The sequence below is a fragment of the Coregonus lavaretus genome (assembly GCF_964263955.1).
Source record: "Coregonus lavaretus genome assembly, chromosome: 26".
In the NCBI taxonomy this organism is placed as follows: domain Eukaryota; kingdom Metazoa; phylum Chordata; class Actinopteri; order Salmoniformes; family Salmonidae; genus Coregonus; species Coregonus lavaretus.
Window position 1 is genome coordinate 23,390,066 of NC_140013.1, and position 19,482 is coordinate 23,409,547.

General features: G+C 45.2%; 1 protein-coding gene across 1 annotated transcript in view; it reads left to right on the forward strand.

Annotated features, from left to right (window-relative positions):
* Window positions 1-19,129, forward strand: part of LOC311101810 (protein moonraker-like) — a 33,301-nt gene extending 14,172 nt beyond the window's left edge. The window contains exons 16-17 of the mRNA XM_084143010.1: window positions 16,393-16,626; window positions 17,737-19,129. Coding sequence (XP_083999136.1) covers window positions 16,393-16,626; window positions 17,737-17,890 — 388 coding nt within the window. The 3' untranslated portion in view covers window positions 17,891-19,129. The remainder of the gene's footprint in view (window positions 1-16,392; window positions 16,627-17,736) is intronic.
* The last annotated feature ends 353 nt before the right edge of the window (window positions 19,130-19,482 follow it).

Below are 19,482 nucleotides of genomic sequence, written 5' to 3' on the forward strand. Positions count from 1 at the left end.
CAGTTGGTGTCCACTCTAGACGATCAACAAAACTGATGGAGGTGGAACGTTGTTTATGCCTTTCCCAGAATGCACTGCTTTGTTGTGCCTCAATTCTGGCTGTTCTTCTCCACCCCTAATCTCACCTGGCTGTAATGAGACCAAACCTAACCCCCTTCAAACCCCAAAGCCCCCTCTCTCTCACTCCCCTCACCCCCTGCCCACCCACCGTCTGGCAAGACATAGAGGGAGTGCATCCGTTTGCCTATGCCTCCGTCCCCTGCCCTATGCCTCCGTCCCCTGCCCTATGCCTCCGTCCCCTGCCCTATGCCTCCGTCCCCTGCCCTATGCCTCCGTCCCCTGCCCTATGCCTCCGTCCCCTGCCCTATGCCTCCGTCCCCTGCCCTATGCCTCCGTCCCCTGCCCTATGCCTCCGTCCCCTGCCCTATGCCTCCGTCCCCTGCCCTATACCTCCGTCCCCTGCCCTATGCCTCCGTCCCCTGCCCTATGCCTCCGTCCCCTGTCCTATGCCTCCGTCCCCTGCCCTATGCCTCCGTCCCCTGCCCTATACCTCCGTCCCCTGCCCTATACCTCCGTCCCCTGCCCTATGCCTCCGTCCCCTGCCCTATGCCTCCGTCCCCTGCCCTATGCCTCCATCCCCTGCCCTATGCCTCCGTCCCCTGCCCTATGCCTCCGTCCCCTGCCCTATGCCTCCGTCCCCTGCCCTATGCCTCCGTCCCCTGCCCTATGCCTCCGTCCCCTGCCCTATGCCTCCGTCCCCTGCCCTATGCCTCCGTCCCATGCCCTATACCTCCGTCCCCTGCCCTATGTCTCCATCCCCTGCCCTATGTCTCCGTCCCCTGCCCTATACCTCCGTCCCCTGCCCTATGCCTCCGTCCCCTGCCCTATGCCTCCGTCCCCTGCCCTATGCCTCCGTCCCATGCCCTATGCCTCCGTCCCCTGCCCTATGCCTCCGTCCCCTGCCCTATGTCTCCATCCCCTGCCCTATGCCTCCGTCCCCTGCCCTATGCCTCCGTCCCCTGCCCAGAGCTTTAGCTGTAGCGGCCTTTGCTTAAATTAATTAGGAAAGTGAAGGAAGAAGAAGGAGGGAAGAGTGAGAGAAATGGGAGCCAAAGGCTGACAGGGGAAGTAAGTTGTTGAGCGTGGAGTGGAGCGGACATGCCAGCATGATGCAGTCAAACAGATTCAAGCAGCAGCACCATTAGCACGTTAAAGGCAGTCAATAGTTCACTCTTCCTGGCCCAACTGGACCTTTTGGAGGGGCTCAGACCAACCCTTCTGTGACTCATCTCTCGCTCAGTCTGTCTGCTTTTACCCATCCATCTGTGACCTTCTATTTCTGTCTCTAAAGACCACCAGAAACTAAAACCACCAGAAACTCTTTGTTGTCTGTTTTGTGAGTTGGGGTGAAGATGTGGTAAACCCAAATTCCATTCATAGCGCAGGTTATGACTTTGCCTAGTTATTTCATATGGTTTATGGATAAAACAACACTAGCAGAACTAACTGAGCTTGGCTTTCTTGATCCTGTATTGGTAGTGATTGGCCAGATAGCTTTACCTCTACCCCTGTGTTGTAGCTAATAGCTACCTATAGCCACCTGCCTCTATGAAGATAGCATTAGACTCAGTCTGCCTCTGTGTCTTCCTCCCTATCACGGCCCAGTGAATTACACAGTCCAATGGGACTTCTCACCCCTGCCTGAGTGGCAGGTCATTTCATTGGTGTGTTAAAAAAGGAAAATGGCCTGAGCCTCTGACAGTATTCCGATAAAAAGACTAGCAGAATGCGTCATGATAATTCTCTCCCTTGTACTTCCCTTGCTTTGCCCCCAATAGCTGTATGAAGGAGATAATGCGGAACTGTCTGACCGAATATCAAGCCAGGTATTTGTTTGTATCGACGAGTGCACTTGTGTGAAAGCACAACACAACGATTGAGTGTTGTCTCTGAGAATGCTGGGCAAGTTTTCAGCGCATTCTGTCTCATTTGCAAAGCAATAGGGATTGATTCTAAATTACACATTGATTGTGTCTCATCCCCCACATACAGTCAGTGACAGAGCATATTCGGAAGTTCTTCCCTCCACTCTTTCTATTATCCTTGAGTACGTGGAGAAAATTAGTCAACCAAACACTCAGATTAGTCAACCAAACACTCAGGACTGAAAATTATTGGTCTTGATGTGCCAACACGAGTGGCGCAGTGGTCTAAGGCACTGCATCGCAGTGCTAGCTGTGTCACTAGAGATCCTGGTTCGAATCCAGGCTCTGTCGTAGCCGGCCGCGACCGGGAGACCCATGGGGCGGTGCACAATTGGCCCAGCGTTGTCCAGGGTAGGGGAGGGAATGGCCGGCAGGGATGTAGCTCAGTTGGTAGAGCATGGCGTTTGCAACGCCAGGGTTGTGGGTTCGATTCCCACGGGGGGTATAAATAATAATGTATGCACTAACTGTAAGTCGCTCTGGATAAGAGCGTCTGCTAAATGACTAAAATGTAATGTAAATGTAACACACAGGGAGTATTTTCCCCCTCCTTCCTTCCCAGTATGTTTCCCTGTAGGCCTGTGTACTGAGCGCTAGCTTCAAAGGGTTGACAGAGATACAGGTGCCAATAGAGAGTGATTCCATATAAAACCAGGACAAAGAAATACTGATTGTATAGATTGTTTACATATATTTGACATTTGTATCTAAAAGCATAATTGAGAAATAATTAATCAAAGTTGGCATATTTATGACATTTTGGCCTTACCCAGGCCTTCTTTAAAATAATAATAATAATATGCCATTTAGCAGACGCTTTTATCCAAAGCGACTTACAGTCATGTGTGCATAATTTTTTTTAACGTATGGGTGGTCCCGGGGATCGAACCCACTACCCTGGCGTTACAAGCGCCATGCTCTACCAATTGAGCTACAGAGGACCACTAATGCAGTGGTCACCAACCTTTTACTCGCAGCCAAAAAGCAAGCCAAAATCTACCGCTCAGATTTCCTTTTTAAACATGACTTACGTTTATTTTTACATGAACCTAATAAAAACTGTTGTGTAGGAATGAGGTTTGTGCAGTAGACCTGATACATTATCACAGCATATTGGCTGTATGCCTGGCCTGCCTATTGTTCTTAGACCATATTATATTTCAAAACTCAAGCTTTGATAACAAAATAGATCAGTTGGTGTAGCACTTGCAAGGCACAGCTGAGCATAAATTGAAATAACCTTTTTATTTTACTGGACTGACGTTACCTGCATCTCATGGTCATGGTGCTTTCAAGACAACTGGGAACTCTGGGAAAAAAACGAAGTCAAATCATGACATCAGTGTTCTTCTGGTCGTAAAGTCATAGCTCTAGAAAGATGCCCATGTTTCCGAGTTGGAATTCCGAGTTGGATGACCGTTCAAAAATACTTTTCCCAGTCGGATCTCGTTTTTTCCTCCAGAGTTTCCAGTTGTTTTAAACGCACTGAAGTCTGAGATTTCCGAGTTCCCAGTTGTTTTGAACACTGCATTAGTCCCTGCTCTCTTCTTCCTTTCCTCTGGTGAGACTGACCAGAGAGAGGGGACACCATCTTCCACCTGATGGCTAAACTCCAGTCGCACCGCATCTGCATCATGCACAAATTCATGTTGTTCCTATGACCAGAGAAAGTGAAATATTCCTTGATATTAAAATAGACACAACGAGCTGCTAATAATAATAAAAACGCAGGGCTATCAATATACCTGGCTACTCATTCATTGCAGCTGCAGCGCGAGTGGAAGTAGGGAGGAGAGCGTTTTATGTTTTGTAATAGTGCGGAATAAAAACGTACACATGAACTCGCTCATAAAAACAGAAGCTCTTTGCTCTATTCTTTGACAGTCTCTTTCTGGTCAGGGTTTTGAAAGTTATGAAATTTCATGTATGCTAGTATCACATTTACTGTGGCAGGGGTCGTGGAAGCTGTAGTGATTTGAGCTATCCAATTGGCCAGTGCAGTAGGCGCACTCGATTTAGCCACAGATCTCCCGGTCCCCCGAGTAGGCGGAGTTTGTCTTTTCAGACAAATGAAATGGTTCAACATGGGAACACTTTGTCTACCCGGTGCACAGGGCTTCTGAATCAAGTGCACCTAATAATAAAAAAGGAGTGCAAGCCTTAATCGTTGGCTTTTCTACAGAAATGTTTGGTGATTGACTAGGAATGCCTTGAAGATCGATCAGTCAATCGCGATCGACTGGTTGGTAACCACTGCCATAATGTTTAATCTGTAGGTGCTTAGAGCAAAAGTTGGTGTCATATGAAGGTTTACTGCTTGCTCTGTAATATGAGTAGTATTTTAATTTCAATACACTTTTTTTACATTAACATATAAATATTGAAAAATATAAACATGAATATTGGAAAAAAGTTTTTTCTGCTGGTGATTTGTAGGACGTGCAATGATACAAGTAAAAGGAGGGCTCTGATTGGTTACATTGCCTACTGTGCCAATGTCGCTGTATAAAATGGGCCATACATTTAAAACTAGCAGAGATCCCACTCTGGAACTTTGAGATGCCCGTAGAGTATATTATGTTCAAAAATATATTGAAAGATAAGTCAAATCAGATTTTCTTTTCAATATTCATGTTATATTTGTGAATATTCATACATTAATGTAAACAATGTTTTTACTGAAATCAAAATACTACAGAGCAAGCGGTAAAGCTTCATATGACACCAATTGGAGTCTTAAAGGAGGCCTGGGTATGTAATAAATATGCCAACTTTGATTAATTATTTCTCAATTGAATCAGCTGTGTAGTGCTAGGTCAAAAACCCCAGGACCGAGTTTGGGAAACCCTGCTCCAAAGGACCATTATATGGATAAAATCTTGTGAAAATCCCAAAAAATTATGGTATTTTTTTGTCCTGGTTTCGTATGGAATCACTCTAGAGGGGTTTCTGTACCGTATAGTGTGTCTGGCTCACTGATTCTTCTCTTGGTGAGATAGTGTTTGTCTTGGGACATCTTCACATATCGAAGAGACATAATTATATTTCTACATGATTATCCTCAAGTGTGCAGCCACATCTAGCTGAAGGCAGAAATTGTTGCTGAGTGCACATCTCTAGTACTGCACTGCCAGCACTAAAATGCATATTTCTCTGGAGGGTCCTCTGTCAGCCCTCGTAGTCCTGTTGTCATTTTTCATCAAGATTACATCCGTTCTTGATACAGTTGAAGTCGGAAGTTTACATACACTTAGGTTGGAGTCATTAAAACTTGTATTTCAACCACTCCACAAATTTCTTGTTAACAAACTATAGTTTTGGCAAGTCGGTTAGGACATCTACTTTGTGCATGACACAAGTAATTTTTCTAACAATTGTTTACAGACAGATTATTTCACTTATAATTCACTGTATCACAATTCCAGTGGGTCAGAAGTGTACATACACTAAGTTGACTGTGCCTTTTAAACAGCTTGGAAAATTCCAGAAAATGATGTCATGGCTTTAGAAGCTGCTGATAGGCTAATTGACATAATTTGAGTCAATTGGAGGTGTACCTGTGGATGTATTTCAAGGCCTACCTTCAAACTCAGTGCCACTTTGCTTGACATCATGGGAAAATCAAAAGAAATCAGCCAAGACCTCAGAAAACAAATTGTAGACCTCCACAAGTCTGGTTCATCCTTGGGAGCAATTTCCAAACGCCTGAAGGTACCACTTTCATCTGTACAAACAATAGTATGCAAGTATAAACACCATGGGACCACGCAGCCATCATATCGCTCAGGAAGGAGACGCGTTCTGTCTCCTAGAGATGAACGTACTTTGGTGCGAAAAGTGCAAATCAATCCCAGAACAACAGCAAAGGACCTTGTGAAGATGCTGGAGGAAACAGGTACAAAAGTATCTATATCCACAGTAAAACGAGTCCTATATCGACAAAACCTGAAAGGCCGCTCAGCAAGGAAGAAGCCACTGCTCCAAATCCGCCATAAAAAAGCCAGACTACGGTTTGCAACTGCACATGGGGACAAAGACCGTCCATTTTGGTGAACTGTCCTCTGGTCTGATGAAACAAAAATAGAACTGTTTGGCCATAATGACCATCGTTATGTTTGGAGGAAAAAGGAGGATGCTTGCAAGCCAAAGAACACCATCCCAACCGTGAAGCACGGGGGTGGCAGCATCATGCTGTGGGGGTGCTTTGCTGCAGGAGGGACTGGTGCACTTCACAAAATAGATGGCATCACGAGGAAGGAAAATTATGTGGATATATTGAAGCAACATCTCAAGACATCAGTCAGCAAGTTAAAGCTTGGTCGCAAATGGGTCTTCCAAATGGACAATGACCCCAAGCATACTTCCAAAGTTGTGGCAAAATTGCTTAAGGACAACAAAGTCAAGGTATTGGAGTGGCCATTACAAATTCCTGACCTCAATCCTATAGAATATTTGTGGACAGAACTAAAAAAGCATGTGCGAGCAAGGAGGCCTACAATCCTGATTCATTTACACCAGCTCTGTCAGGAGGAATGGGCCAAAATTCCCCCAACTTATTGTGGGAAGGTTGTGGAGGGCTACCCGAAACGTTTGACCCAAGTTAAACAATTTAAAGGCAATGCTACCAAATACTAATTGAGTGTATGTAAACTTCTGACTCACTGGGAATGTGATGAAAGAAATAAAAGCTGAAATAAATCATTCTCTCTACTATTATTCTGACATTTCACATTCTTAAAATAAAGTGGTGATCCTAACTGACCTAAGACAGGGAATTTTTACTAGGATTAAATGTAAGGAATTGTGAAAAACTGAGTTTAAATGTATTTGGCTAAGGTGTATGTAAACTTCCGACTTCAACTGTACAGTGGGGGAAAAAAAGTATTTAGTCAGCCACCAATTGTGCAAGTCCTCCCACTTAAAAAGATGAGAGAGGCCTGTAATTTTCATCATAGGTACACGTCAACTATGACAGACAAAATGAGAAAAAGAAATCCAGAAAATCACATTGTAGGATTTTTAATGAATTTATTTGCAAATTGTGGTGGGAAATAAGTATTTGGTCACCTACAAACAAGCAAGATTTCTGGCTCTCACAGACCTGTAACTTATTCTTTAAGAGGCTCCTCTGTCCTCCACTCGTTACCTGTATTAATGGCATCTGTTTGAACTTGTTATCAGTATAAAAGACACCTGTCCACATGAATTTATTTGCAAATTATGGTGGAAAATAAGTATTTGGTTAATAACAAAAGTTTCTCAATACTTTGTTATATACCCTTTATTGGCAATGACGCAGGTCAAACGTTTTCTGTAAGTCTTCACAAGGTTTTCACACACTGTTGCTGGTATTTTGGCCCATTCCTCCATGCAGATCTCCTCTATAGCAGTGATGTTTTGGGGCTGTCGCTGGGCAACACGGACTTTCAACTCCCTCCAAAGATTTTCTATGGGGTTGAGATCTGGAGACTGGCTAGGCCACTCCAGGACTTTGAAATGCTTCTTACGAAGCCACTCCTTCGTTGCCTGGGCGGTGTGTTTGGGATCATTGTCATGCTGAAAGACCCAGCCACGTTTCATCTTCAATGCCCTTGCTGATGGAAGGAGGTTTTCACTCAAAATCTCACGATACATGGCCCCATTCATTCTTTCCTTTACACGGATCAGTCGTCCTGGACCCTTTGCAGAAAAACAGCCCCAAAGCATGATGTTTCCACCCCCATGCTTCACAGTAGGTATGGTGTTCTTTGGATGCAACTCAGCATTCTTTGTCCTCCAAACACGACGAGTTGAGTTTTTACCAAAAAGTTATATTTTGGTTTCATCTGACCATATGACATTCTCCCAATGCTCTTCTGGATCATCCACATGCACTCTAGCAAACTTCAGAAGGGCCTGGACATGTACTGGCTTAAGCAGGGGGACACGTCTGGCACTGCAGGATTTGAGTCCCTGGCGGCGTAGTGTGTTACTGATGGTAGGCTTTGTTACTTTGGTCCCAGCTCTCTGCAGGTCATTCACTAGGTCCCCCCGTGTGGTTCTGGGATTTTTGCTCACCGGATCATTTTGACCCCACGGGGTGAGATCTTGCGTGGAGCCCCAGATCGAGGGAGATTATCAGTGGTCTTGTATGTCTTCCATTTCCTAATAATTGCTCTTCAAACCAAGCTGCTTACCTATTGCAGATTCAGTCTTCCCAGCCTGGTGCAGGTCTACAATTTTGTTTCTGGTGTCCTTTGACAGCTCTTTGGTCTTGGCCATAGTGGAGTTTGGAGTGTGACTGTTTGAGGTTGTGGACAGGTGTCTTTTATACTGATAACAAGTTCAAACAGGTGCCATTAATACAGGTAACGAGTGCAGGACAGAGGAGCCTCTTAAATAATAAGTTACAGGTCTGTGAGAGCCAGAAATGTTGCTTGTTTGTAGGTGACCAAATACTTATTTTCCACCACAATTTGCAAATAAATTCATTAAAAATCCTACAATGTGATTTTCTGGATTTCTTTTTCTCAATTTGTCTGTCATAGTTGACGTGTACCTATGATGAAAATTACAAGCCTCTCCCATCTTTTTAAGTGGGAGAACTTGCACAATTGGTGGCTGACTAAATACTATTTTTCCCCACTGTATGTCAGAAGTGTTGTTCAGAGTGGAGGTGATTATTATTCAGTCTCAAGTGAGGCCCTTCTGATAACAACAGCACACTATTGCCTGTTGGATGGCTCATATAGGAATGACATTTATCAGATTGCTTTCTGTCTGTCAACAACCAGCCCTCCCTCCTCAGATCAGAAGAGATAAACAGGAGCACAGGCTAAATCTATTACCACAGAGTAGCTCCTAGATTCAAAATGAAGATTATTCCCATATGTCTAGTGTTGTATTGTTCTCATTTTATTTTTCTTATTACATTCCCAACTCCGGGAAATAGCTCCACTGAAATTGTAGAGATTGAAATATAGCCTATATGATAATCCCCACTTTGATGCCAGGCAATAGACAATCAATAGTGAAAGAAAATAATGGATCAGATGGTGGTACGTACTGTAGCTGGTTGATGTACTGTCTCATCAAAGTTATCTATAGCTCTATGGTGTTTTGTTTCTGGCTGTCCTTATGCTTCTCTACATGTCATTCATTCATTTGGCCAGATCTCCCTTGTAGAAGAGGTCTTCTGAGCTCAATGGGACTTCCTTGATTAAAATAAGACCGAGGTGGAACTCTGGGCCATAGTACAATACAGTGCAGAGAGCTCTAGGTTAGTTATGGACACAGTTATGCTCAATTACTACTCATGCATACTTGTTGTGATGAAGTACAAACTCCATCAGGTTTCTGCATAATGGTTGTTAGTGGAAAAGAGGTAAACTGATGATAAATCTAGAGATAGGGAGAGAGTTATTGCTATCATTATGTTAATGAAATTCTGTTCTCACACTTTTAATAGGGCAATCCACCACAGGACGATTTATAGTGTGTTTAAAGCGCTTGGAAGAAAACCCATTTAGTATGTCAGACCGTCACTAGAGGGGGCTAGTCAGTCTATAAGGCCTGAATGGATAGTGGTAGCTAATCCGTGTGTGTGTGTGGACAGTTGTTGTAGTGTAGAATGTATAAAAACGGTGATTAATGCTGTGGGTTTGGGAAGCGGAGAGTGGGCACAGCTGCCTATTAGTGTGGAGAGCTCAATATGTTGTGTGTGTGTTGTCTAAGCCTGTGATTACCTGTGTTTACAACCAACAATGCTCAGCACAGGGAGAGGGAGTCAGCAGGCCCTTCCACTGCAGACAACACAAACACACACACACACACACACACACACCAGGGATCGGATGCATAACCAAATCTCATCATTCAGTATGCCTATCAAATCAAATCAAATCAAATTGTATTGGTCACATGCGCCGAATACAACAGGTGCAGACATTACAGTGAAATGCTTACTTACAGTACATGTAGTACATATGCTTACTTACATCACTCATAGCTTCTGTGATTCTATTGTTTGCTCATCGAGGAGCTCAAAGGCTGTTATTGGGTATTCTCTCCTGGCTGTTGAGAATCAGTGGTGTAAAGTACTTAAGTAAAAATACTGAACAAAATATAAACGCAACATGTAAAGTGTTGGTCCCATGTTTCATGAGCTGAAATAAAAAAGCTTATTTCTCTCAAATGTTGTGCACAAATTTGTTAAAATCCCTGTTAGTGAGCATTTCTCCTTTGCCAAGATAATCCATCCACCTGACAGGTGTGGCATATCAAGAAGCTGATTAAACAGCATGATCATTACACAGGTGCACCTTGTGCTGGGGACAATAAAAGGCCACTCTAAAATGTGCAGTTTTGTCACACAACACATTGCCACAGATGTCTCAAGTTTTATGGAGATGATGGGCGATAATGATGGAGATGATGGGCGATAATGATGGAGATGATGGGTGATAATGACGGATATTATGGGTGATAATGATGGAGATGATGGGTGATAATGATGGAGATGATGGGTGATAATGATGGAGATGATGGGTGATGATGACGGATATGATGGGTGATGGTGACGAAGATGATGGGTGATAATGATGGAGTTGATGGGTGATAATGATGGAGATGATGGGTGGGTGGAGACTCTACTCCTCAGTATGCGTGAGAGCAGCGGAGTGGGTGGGGGTGGGTCATGCATCATTGGCGCGGAGGATAAGAGGTCTCCATGTTGCGAAGACCTAGTGGAGGGAGGTTCAGACCTGCCCTACGTGTCCCTCTCTGACTGATGCTCACTGACCACAGCTCCACCACCACCAAGACAAACAAATCAATGGTCAGGTTAAAGACTGGTCACTCAGCTGTTGCTCCATACTATCTAAAGACTGATGTTTTTCTGTTCTCTCCAGTCTTTTGTCCAGGGCTCTCCAACCCTGTTCCTGGAGAGCTACCCTCCTGTAGGTTTTCGCTCCAACCCCAGTTGTAACTAACCTGGTTCAGTTTATCAACCAGCTAATTATTAGAATCAGGTGTCCCAGATTAGGGTTGGAGAGAACCTACAGGACGATAGCTCTCCAGGAACAGGGTTGGAGAGCCCTGCTTTTGTCCTTGGTTTGTGCCTCTTTCTCTCAAGCTATCACTCTCTTCTACTGTTCTCTCAACAATCTCTTCTAAGCCATAACCTTGTTACAGGAAATGGGTCCCTCAGTAGATTTGGTGCGGTGATGGCTGTTACCAGCCCATCTAAACATGACCTCTAGCTCCCATGAAACTCCACCGCTGCCCCGTCTCTACCATTGGCCCTGATAGGTAGAACCATCTGTTATTGTTGTAGGCAGAATTAAAATAAGCTGCTACCACATTGCAATGATTCACCTTCTTTTCTCTGCATTGTTTTTTCCATCCACCTGTTTTCTTAGTGCATTGATCTTTCCAGCTGCTCTCAGAATCCAAGCACCATCTCTCTAGCAGTATAGCTGTAGCCAGCCTCTTCCATGGATCACCCCCCACTATCTCTGAAACAGATTTGGGTCTCTCTCTCGCTCTCTTCCACTCTCTCTCTCGGAATCATACCCAGCTCAGTCTGCTTCCTGTTTGATATATCACATATGGAGCTGGTGCTTTGCTGCTTTCTGTTTCCTTGGCGATAGACTTCTGGAGTTGTTGGAGAAGAACGACAAAGCTAACTTGAAAGTCATTTGAAGTCGATTTCACGCACCTTGCTGTGGGCATTTATGGCTTAGGCTGCTCATCAGTTTTAGTTGTTTGCGTTTTTCCCCACAAGGCCTTTCTGTAGTAGGTCGACGTGAGAGGGCTGGGTTTGTCAGGCTATGATCAGACTGCAGCTAGCCTCTCCTCTCCCCTGTCAGCAACTGCTGCCCACACTCACAACAGTGAACAGACCGCAAAATATTCACCACTGACAATTAACACGTGTCAGTGAGTGTGTCCTCATTGTCTCCAAGCTTTCTAAGCATCCTTGTAGAGCCAGGAGAAAGAGTAGTGCAGCTTGTATATTTTACTGGATACGTTAACATTCACATCACCGCACCATGCTCAGACCCCACCAATGTGAAAATCTTATCTTTTGTGAAAATGTATTGCCACTTGAATTTGTGAAAGGTGTCCTGACTGGTGCCCTCATGCCCACACTCTTAAAGTTGCACATAACGCTTGGGTGCCTTCACACAGCTTTTAATCTAAGTGTATTATTCTGTTTTGGGTGGACATAAAGGAAACATTTTCGAAAAGAAGGTTGACGACATCCGATCCTCGTTTGTTAAGTCAAATGACACCGCTGGTCCTGCTCACACTGCCCTACCTTATGCTTTGACTTCTTTCTCCCCTCTCTCTCCAGATGAAATCTTGCGACTTGTGACGGCCGGCCGCCCAACAACCTGCCCGCTTGACCCTATCCCCTCCTCTCTTCTCCAGACCATTTCCGGAGACCTTCTCCCTTACCTCACCTTGCTCATCAACTCATCCTTGACCGCTGGCTATGTCCCTTCCGTCTTCAAGAGAGCGAGAGTTGCACCCCTTCTCAAAAAACCTACACTCGATCCCTCCGATGTCAACAACTACAGACCAGGATCCCTTATTTCTTTTCTCTCAAACTCTTGAGCGTGCCGTCTTTAGCCAACTCTCTTGCTATCTCTCTCAGAATGACCTTCTTGATCCAAACCAGTCAGGTTTCAAGACTGGTCATTCAACTGAGACTGCTCTTCTCTGTGTCACGGAGGCTCTCCGCACTGCTAAAGCTAACTCTCTCTCATCTGCTCTCGTCCTTCTAGACCTATCTGCTGCCTTTGATACTGTGAACCATCAGATCCTCCTCTCCACCCTCTCCGAGTTGGGCATCTCCGGCGCGGCTCACTCTTGGATTGCGTCCTACCTGACAGGTCGCTCCTACCAGATGGCGTGGCGAGAATCTGTCTCCGCACCACGTGCTCTCACCACTGGTGTCCCCCAGGGCTCAGTTCTAGGCCCTCTCCTATTCTCGCTACAGTGAGGGAAAAAAGTATTTGATCCCCTGCTGATTTTGTTCGTTTGCCCACTGACAAAGAAATTATCAGTCTATAATTTTAATGGTAGATTTATTTGAACAGTGAGAGACAGAATAACAACAAAAAAATCCAGAAAAACGTATGTCAAAAACGTTATAAATTGATTTGCATTTTAATGAGGGAAATAAGTATTTGACCCCTCTCCAAAACATGACTATTTGACCCCTCTGCAAAACAACAACCCTTGTTGGCTATCACAGAGGTCAGACGTTTCTTGTAGTTGGCCACCAGGTTTGCACACATCTCAGGAGGGATTTTGTCCCACTCCTCTTTGCAGATCTTCTCCAAGTCATTAAGGTTTCGAGGCTGACGTTTGGCAACTCGAACCTTCAGCTCCCTCCACAGATTTTCTATGGGATTAAGGGCTGGAGACTAGCTAGGCCACTCCAGGACCTTAATGTGCTTCTTCTTGAGCCACTCCTTTGTTGCCTTGGCCGTGTGTTTTGGGTCATTGTCATGTTGGAATACCCATCCACGACCCATTTTCAATGCCCTGGCTGTGGGAAGGAGGTTCTCACCCAAGATGTTACGGTACATTGCCCCGTCCATCGTCCCTTTGATGCGGTGAAGTTGTCCTGTCCCCTTAGCAGAAAAACACCCCCAAAGCATAATGTTTCCACCTCCATGTTTGACGGTGGGGATGGTGTTCTTGGGGTCATAGGCAGCATTCCTCCTCCTCCAAACACGGCGAGCTGAGTTGATGACAAAGTGCTCGATTTTGGTTCATCTGACCACAACACTTTCACCCAGTTATCCTCTGAATCAATCAGATGTTCATTGGCCCTGTATATGTGCTTTCTTGAGCAGGGGGACCTTGCGGGCGCTGCAGGATTTCAGTCCTTCACAGCGTAGTGTGTTACCAATTGTTTTCTTGGTGACTATGGTCCCAGCTGCCTTGAGATCATTGACAAGATCCTCCCGTGTAGTTCTGGGCTGATTCCTCACCGTTCTCATGATCATTGCAACTCCACGAGGTGAGATCTTGCATGGAGCCCCAGGCCGAGGGAGATTGACAGTTCTTTTGTGTTTCTTCCATTTGCGAATAATCGCACCAACTGTTGTCACCTTCTCACCAAGCTGCTTGGCGATGGTCTTGTAGCCCATTCCAGCCTTGTGTAGGTCTACAATCTTGTCCCTGACATCCTTGGAGAGCTCTTTGGTCTTGGCCATGGTGGAGAGTTTGGAATCTGATTGATTGATTGATTGCTTCTGTGGACAGGTGTCTTTTGTACAGGTAACAAACTGAGATTAGGAGCACTCCCTTTAAGAGTGTGCTCCTAATCTCAGCTCGTTACCTGTATAAAAGACACCTGGTGCCAGAAATCTTTCTGATTGAGAGGGGGTCAAATACTTATTTCCATCATTAAAATGCAAATCAATTTATAACATTTTTGACATGCATTTTTCTTGATTTTTTTGTTGTTATTCTGTCTCTCACTGTTCAAACAAACCTACCATTAAAATTATAGACTGATCATTTCTTTGTCAGTGGGCAAACGTACAAAATCAGCAGGGGATCAAATACTTTTTTCCCTCACTGTATAGACCAAGTCACTTGGCTCTGTCATATCCTCACATGGCCTCTCCTATCATTGCTACGCAGACGACACACAATGAATCTTCTCCTTTCTCCCTTCTGATAACCATGTGGAGAATCGCATCTCTGCATGTCTGGCAGACATATCAGTGTGGATGACGGATCACCACCTCAAGCTGAACCTCGGCAAGACGGAGCTGCTCTTCCTCCCGGGGAAGGATTGCCCGTTCCATGATCTCGCCATCACGGTTGACAACTCCGTTGTGTCCTCCTCCCAAAGTGCAAAGAGCCTTGGCGTGACCCTGGACAACACCCTGTCGTTCTCCGCTAACATCAAGGCGGTGACCCGATCCTGTAGGTTCATGCTCTACAACATTCGCAGAGTATGACCCTGCCTTACACAGGAAGCGGCACAGGTCCTAATCCAGGCACTTGTCATCTCCCGTCTGGATTACTGCAATTCGCTGTTGGCTGGGCTCCCTGCCTGTGCCATTAAACCCCTACAACTCATCTGCTACAAGACCATGTTGCTTGCCTACGGAGCTGTGAGGGGAACGGCACCTCCATACCTTCAGGCTCTGATCAGTCCCTACACCCAAACGAGGGCATTGCGTTCATCCACCTCTGGCCTGCTGGCCCCCCTACCTCTGCGGAAGCACAGTTCCCACTCAGCCCAGTCAAAACTGTTTGCTGCTCTGGCACCCCAATGGTGGAACAAGCTCCCTCACGACGCCAGGACAGCGGAGTCACTCACCACCTTCCGGAGACACTTGAAACCCCACCACTTTAAGGAATACCTGGGATAGGATAAAGTAATCCTTCTACCCCCCCTTACCCCACCCCCCCAAAAAAAAAAAAAAAAATTGTAAATGGTTGTCCCACTGGCTGTCATAAGGTGAATGCACCAATTTGTAAGTCGCTCTGGATAAGAGCGTCTGCTAAATGACGAAAATGTAAATGGGGGAAGGGTAATGATTGTGTAATTGCCACAATGGCCCTTAAATGACCTATCAGAGCATAAATGGGGCCTGTGTGTAGTCCAGGGATGGAGGGGATTGGCAAGGCTAGCAGTGAATTACCCACCCTGGCACTTCTCGTTGTGTCTCTGTCTGCCCACGGCCTGGCCCCAGGAGCAGCAGGAGTAAATGGGGCTGGACCTGGGTTGGTGTATGGGGAGAACATTAGAGAGGCACTTTGGTTGTGGAACTGCTGTGTCTGTCTCTAAATATAGTAGCAGCTAGAGTGCTGTTGCCAGAGCTGGACTGATTTGCTCACAGAATAAATATTGCAACCCTGGCCTTGACATTGCCCAAATGAGCCCCGAGCTGACACCCTGCACTTGGGGCAGGGGAGTGTGGGGGTGTGAGGGGAGCACACAGACTTTAGGACGTAGCATCACACCTCTCTCTCTGTCTCTCTGTCTCTCTGTTTCTCTCTCTCTCTGTCTCTCTGTCTCTCTGTTTCTCTGTCTCTCTCTCTGTCTCTCTCTGTCTCTCTCTCTCTCTCTCTCTCTCTCTCTCTCTCTCTCTCTCTCTCTCTCTCTCTGTCTCTCTCCGACTCTCTCCGACCCCTACCTCGATGAATACCAGTTCTATTCCAGGCTGCTGCTTTTCCACTTCCATTGACAGATGTACCTAATTGAAACAGACTGAATGGAGAGGAGGACAATGTAATGAAAAGACGGTGTGAAGCTCCATCAGTCTGGTATTCAGCCTGAGCATCCTGTTTGTCTGTCTGTTTCTGTCTTTCCACAACCCGAGCATACTCTGTCTGTCTCTCTCTCTTTCCACATCCTGAACACCCTGTCTGTCTCTCCATCTCGCCACAGCCACAGTGTCCTGTCTGAGAGCAGCATCAGGGAGCAGGACTACCCAGGTCTACCTGGCCGCAGCAGCAGCACCTTCCCAGCCCCAGGGGAGAGGAGGGGAGAGGGGACGCGACTCTCTGTGCCAGCCAGCATGCAGAGGAGTATCCAGCAGTACAGACAGGACCACGAGGCCTACCTCCGCCTGGTAGCCCACGAGGCTGTGGGCAGCTTCAACCCCTGGGCCATTGCAGACAGGTGAGAGGGACTAACAAACGGCACTACCGTTGACCAGGGACTGTCTTACTAATGCCCTTTGGGATGTAGTCTAGCAGTACAGGCACAACTGTAGTACTTTTCAATGTTTCACTTTCTCAAATGCACATTTTTCTGGTTGGGTTTGTTGTCCCCTAAGCCATCTCGACAGATTTGTCTTATTTGCTACCCAGTTAGTCCCTGAATGACACTGTGTGTAGGAGGATGGATTATTCACCTGGCCCAAGGCTACACAACTCTTCCCCAAACATTGTGCTCTTTGCTTATTCAAACATTAGGTCCAGTGTTTGATTAGTTGTGGGGTGCATGTGAGTGCATGGTTTAGCATACAGCAGTACAGTATGTGGTCTCTGGTGTTCACAATTGTAATTCTAGCCCACCCATACATTTGCATATTTAAAATAATTCTTAAATTGGTGCAATGCAGAGAATCCCCCTTGTCTCTATGAGCATACTGAATGCATTAGTGTGTGATGGATCAGAAACGCATCATATTCAGACATTTCTAAGAGAAGCAGATGTAATTGAATAATCCGGCAAATGTTCTTAACGGTACCAAAGGATAGATACTCAGGTCTGGCATTTGGAGATGCCTCTCTCTCCTCTCACCATATCTGTGTGTGGGAGTGTGAACTGTTGCAAAAAAGGTGAGTGAAGAACACCAGCCCGATGGAGAACTACTATTGTTGCCTCGTTACTTTTAGAGAGAGAAAGATGACAGGAGAGACAATCATATTCCATCCTCTTGAGCATCTGAACTCTGAATGTGGGGAGGGGGGTTGTTTCAGAGGGACCAAGGGAAAGCTGGGGGAAATGCCACGTCAATTAGCCTGCTATTCTCACTCATCAGAGTAACCTGTCTATCAGTCAGATGTTGTTGAAAAGCTGCCCATACCAGTCAGTGTGCGGTGTGGTCCCTGATGTGTGCTCCTTCCCTCTGTCTGATTTAAAAGACTAAGCAAGAACAAACTTGTATATTTTGGCTGTGCACTCTTGCAATACTTTTTTTGGTAAGCACACAAGCTTATATACAACTTTATATTTTAGTTTGGTTCAGGGACTCCTTACATTTCCTTTTCCTTCTGCTCCCAGTCTGGCAGAGGAGCTTATGTCCGAGGCCCTGGCTGACGTTGCAGCAGAGTTCCAGGACGTCTGTGAGGAGTATGCAGAGGCTGTCTTCACCTCCGAGTTCCTTCAGCCAATCACGTCACCTCCTGCTTCAGTTCCACTGTTAGACAGCCAATAGACCTCTTCCTCTTCACGGACATTGGGCTAGTTTGGGTTTGCATCGCCCGGTGTACCGCGTAGGTGGATATTTCAATTCAGCACCAACGGAATGGTCAACAACCTGGGCCACCGGGCGATGTAGAACGAGCTTGCCTATTCTTTAGCTTTTAGCCAGCTAATGAGATTTCAGTTTTGACTGGGTTAATGTTTATATATGTATTTATTTGTGTTAAATACTGCGTGATGCATCGGTTTTTACTAAAATGGTAAAAGAACTGTGAGAAACGAGTGCATTTTTTATTTATTGGTAACATCCTGATTGCATTGATGTGACAACATTCAGAATAGATTCAGAATAGAATGGAACTAAAGCAATGCAGATTATTCCTATTTGGCAAGTTCGTTTCTATAGTTCTTACAGAGGGATGGGTGAATTCCACTGAGAAAGTTAGTTTTGATAAGCTTAGAGAGAACATTACGACATTACAGGGGATTAGAAGATTGTGTCCTCTCTTTCCATATATAAACCTCTCCGACAGGATTACTCACGCTTTCCATTTCCACATTGAAACATGGAAGTAAATTAATTGTTTCGGGAATTAACAATAGGGGGACAGCAAGCCAAGGGCACCATTCATTGGTTAATATGAAATCCGGATAGCATATTGCATTCATTGAAATTGTGTGCTTCACTTGCCATGGCACGCAGCAAATACCGTATGTTTGCCAAATGAGTGATTTAAATTCAATAAGAGTGCATATATCATGAGTGCATATAGGATGAGGGAGCCTTTACTGCTGTGGCGGATGTTCTCAGGCCCTGGAGAGAGACTTGAAAGCAGCTGTGAAGGAGGAGAGAGACACATCCAGATGTCGAGTTGGCCCCTAGGGGAACTGACTGTGACAGGGGACAGAGAATGACTGAGTGAATTAGCTCTCTCTGAATCAGACCCTCTTTCTCTCTGCCAACTGTGTTTTGTGTGGGTGTCTGAATACATGATGGCTTACACTGGCTTATGCACGTACACATGCCTCACTCTCACAGTTCTGTTTCGTCCCAGAGCTCTGCACAAATTGGAATCTAGGAGCCATTGCATCATTATAGTAGGCGTTTTTGAATTAAAAAACATATTGTTCGTCTGTGAGAGTCAGGGTAGCTAATTTCTAATTATTTTTCATTGTCATGGTGCTGAATGCTGTCTATTGATACCTATGTTGTGAATGTGACACCTCCCGCTCCAGACAGCCAACACAGACTCAACACGTATTATCAACACAATTAACAAACAACAACAAGATCTGTCTATGATCTATTCTGATCTGTTTTGCACATAATAGAGAACATAATGAAATTGGTTTTGTGTACTTTGATACATTTTCCTATTGTGATGTTTTATGGCACATTCATAGCAGACTGTTTTATACTGATGCCCAAAGTTTATTTTGTAATCCTTTTTTTCTAGTACAATATGTAAAGGTTGTTTTATTTTGTCAAAATGAGGTATTGATAACCTTAATGATATTAGTATTATAACAAGATTTTTTTAAATGAGCTGTATCTTGCTTTATCAATGGGAACAACAGCCACCCAGATACAGGACTGGGTCTCCT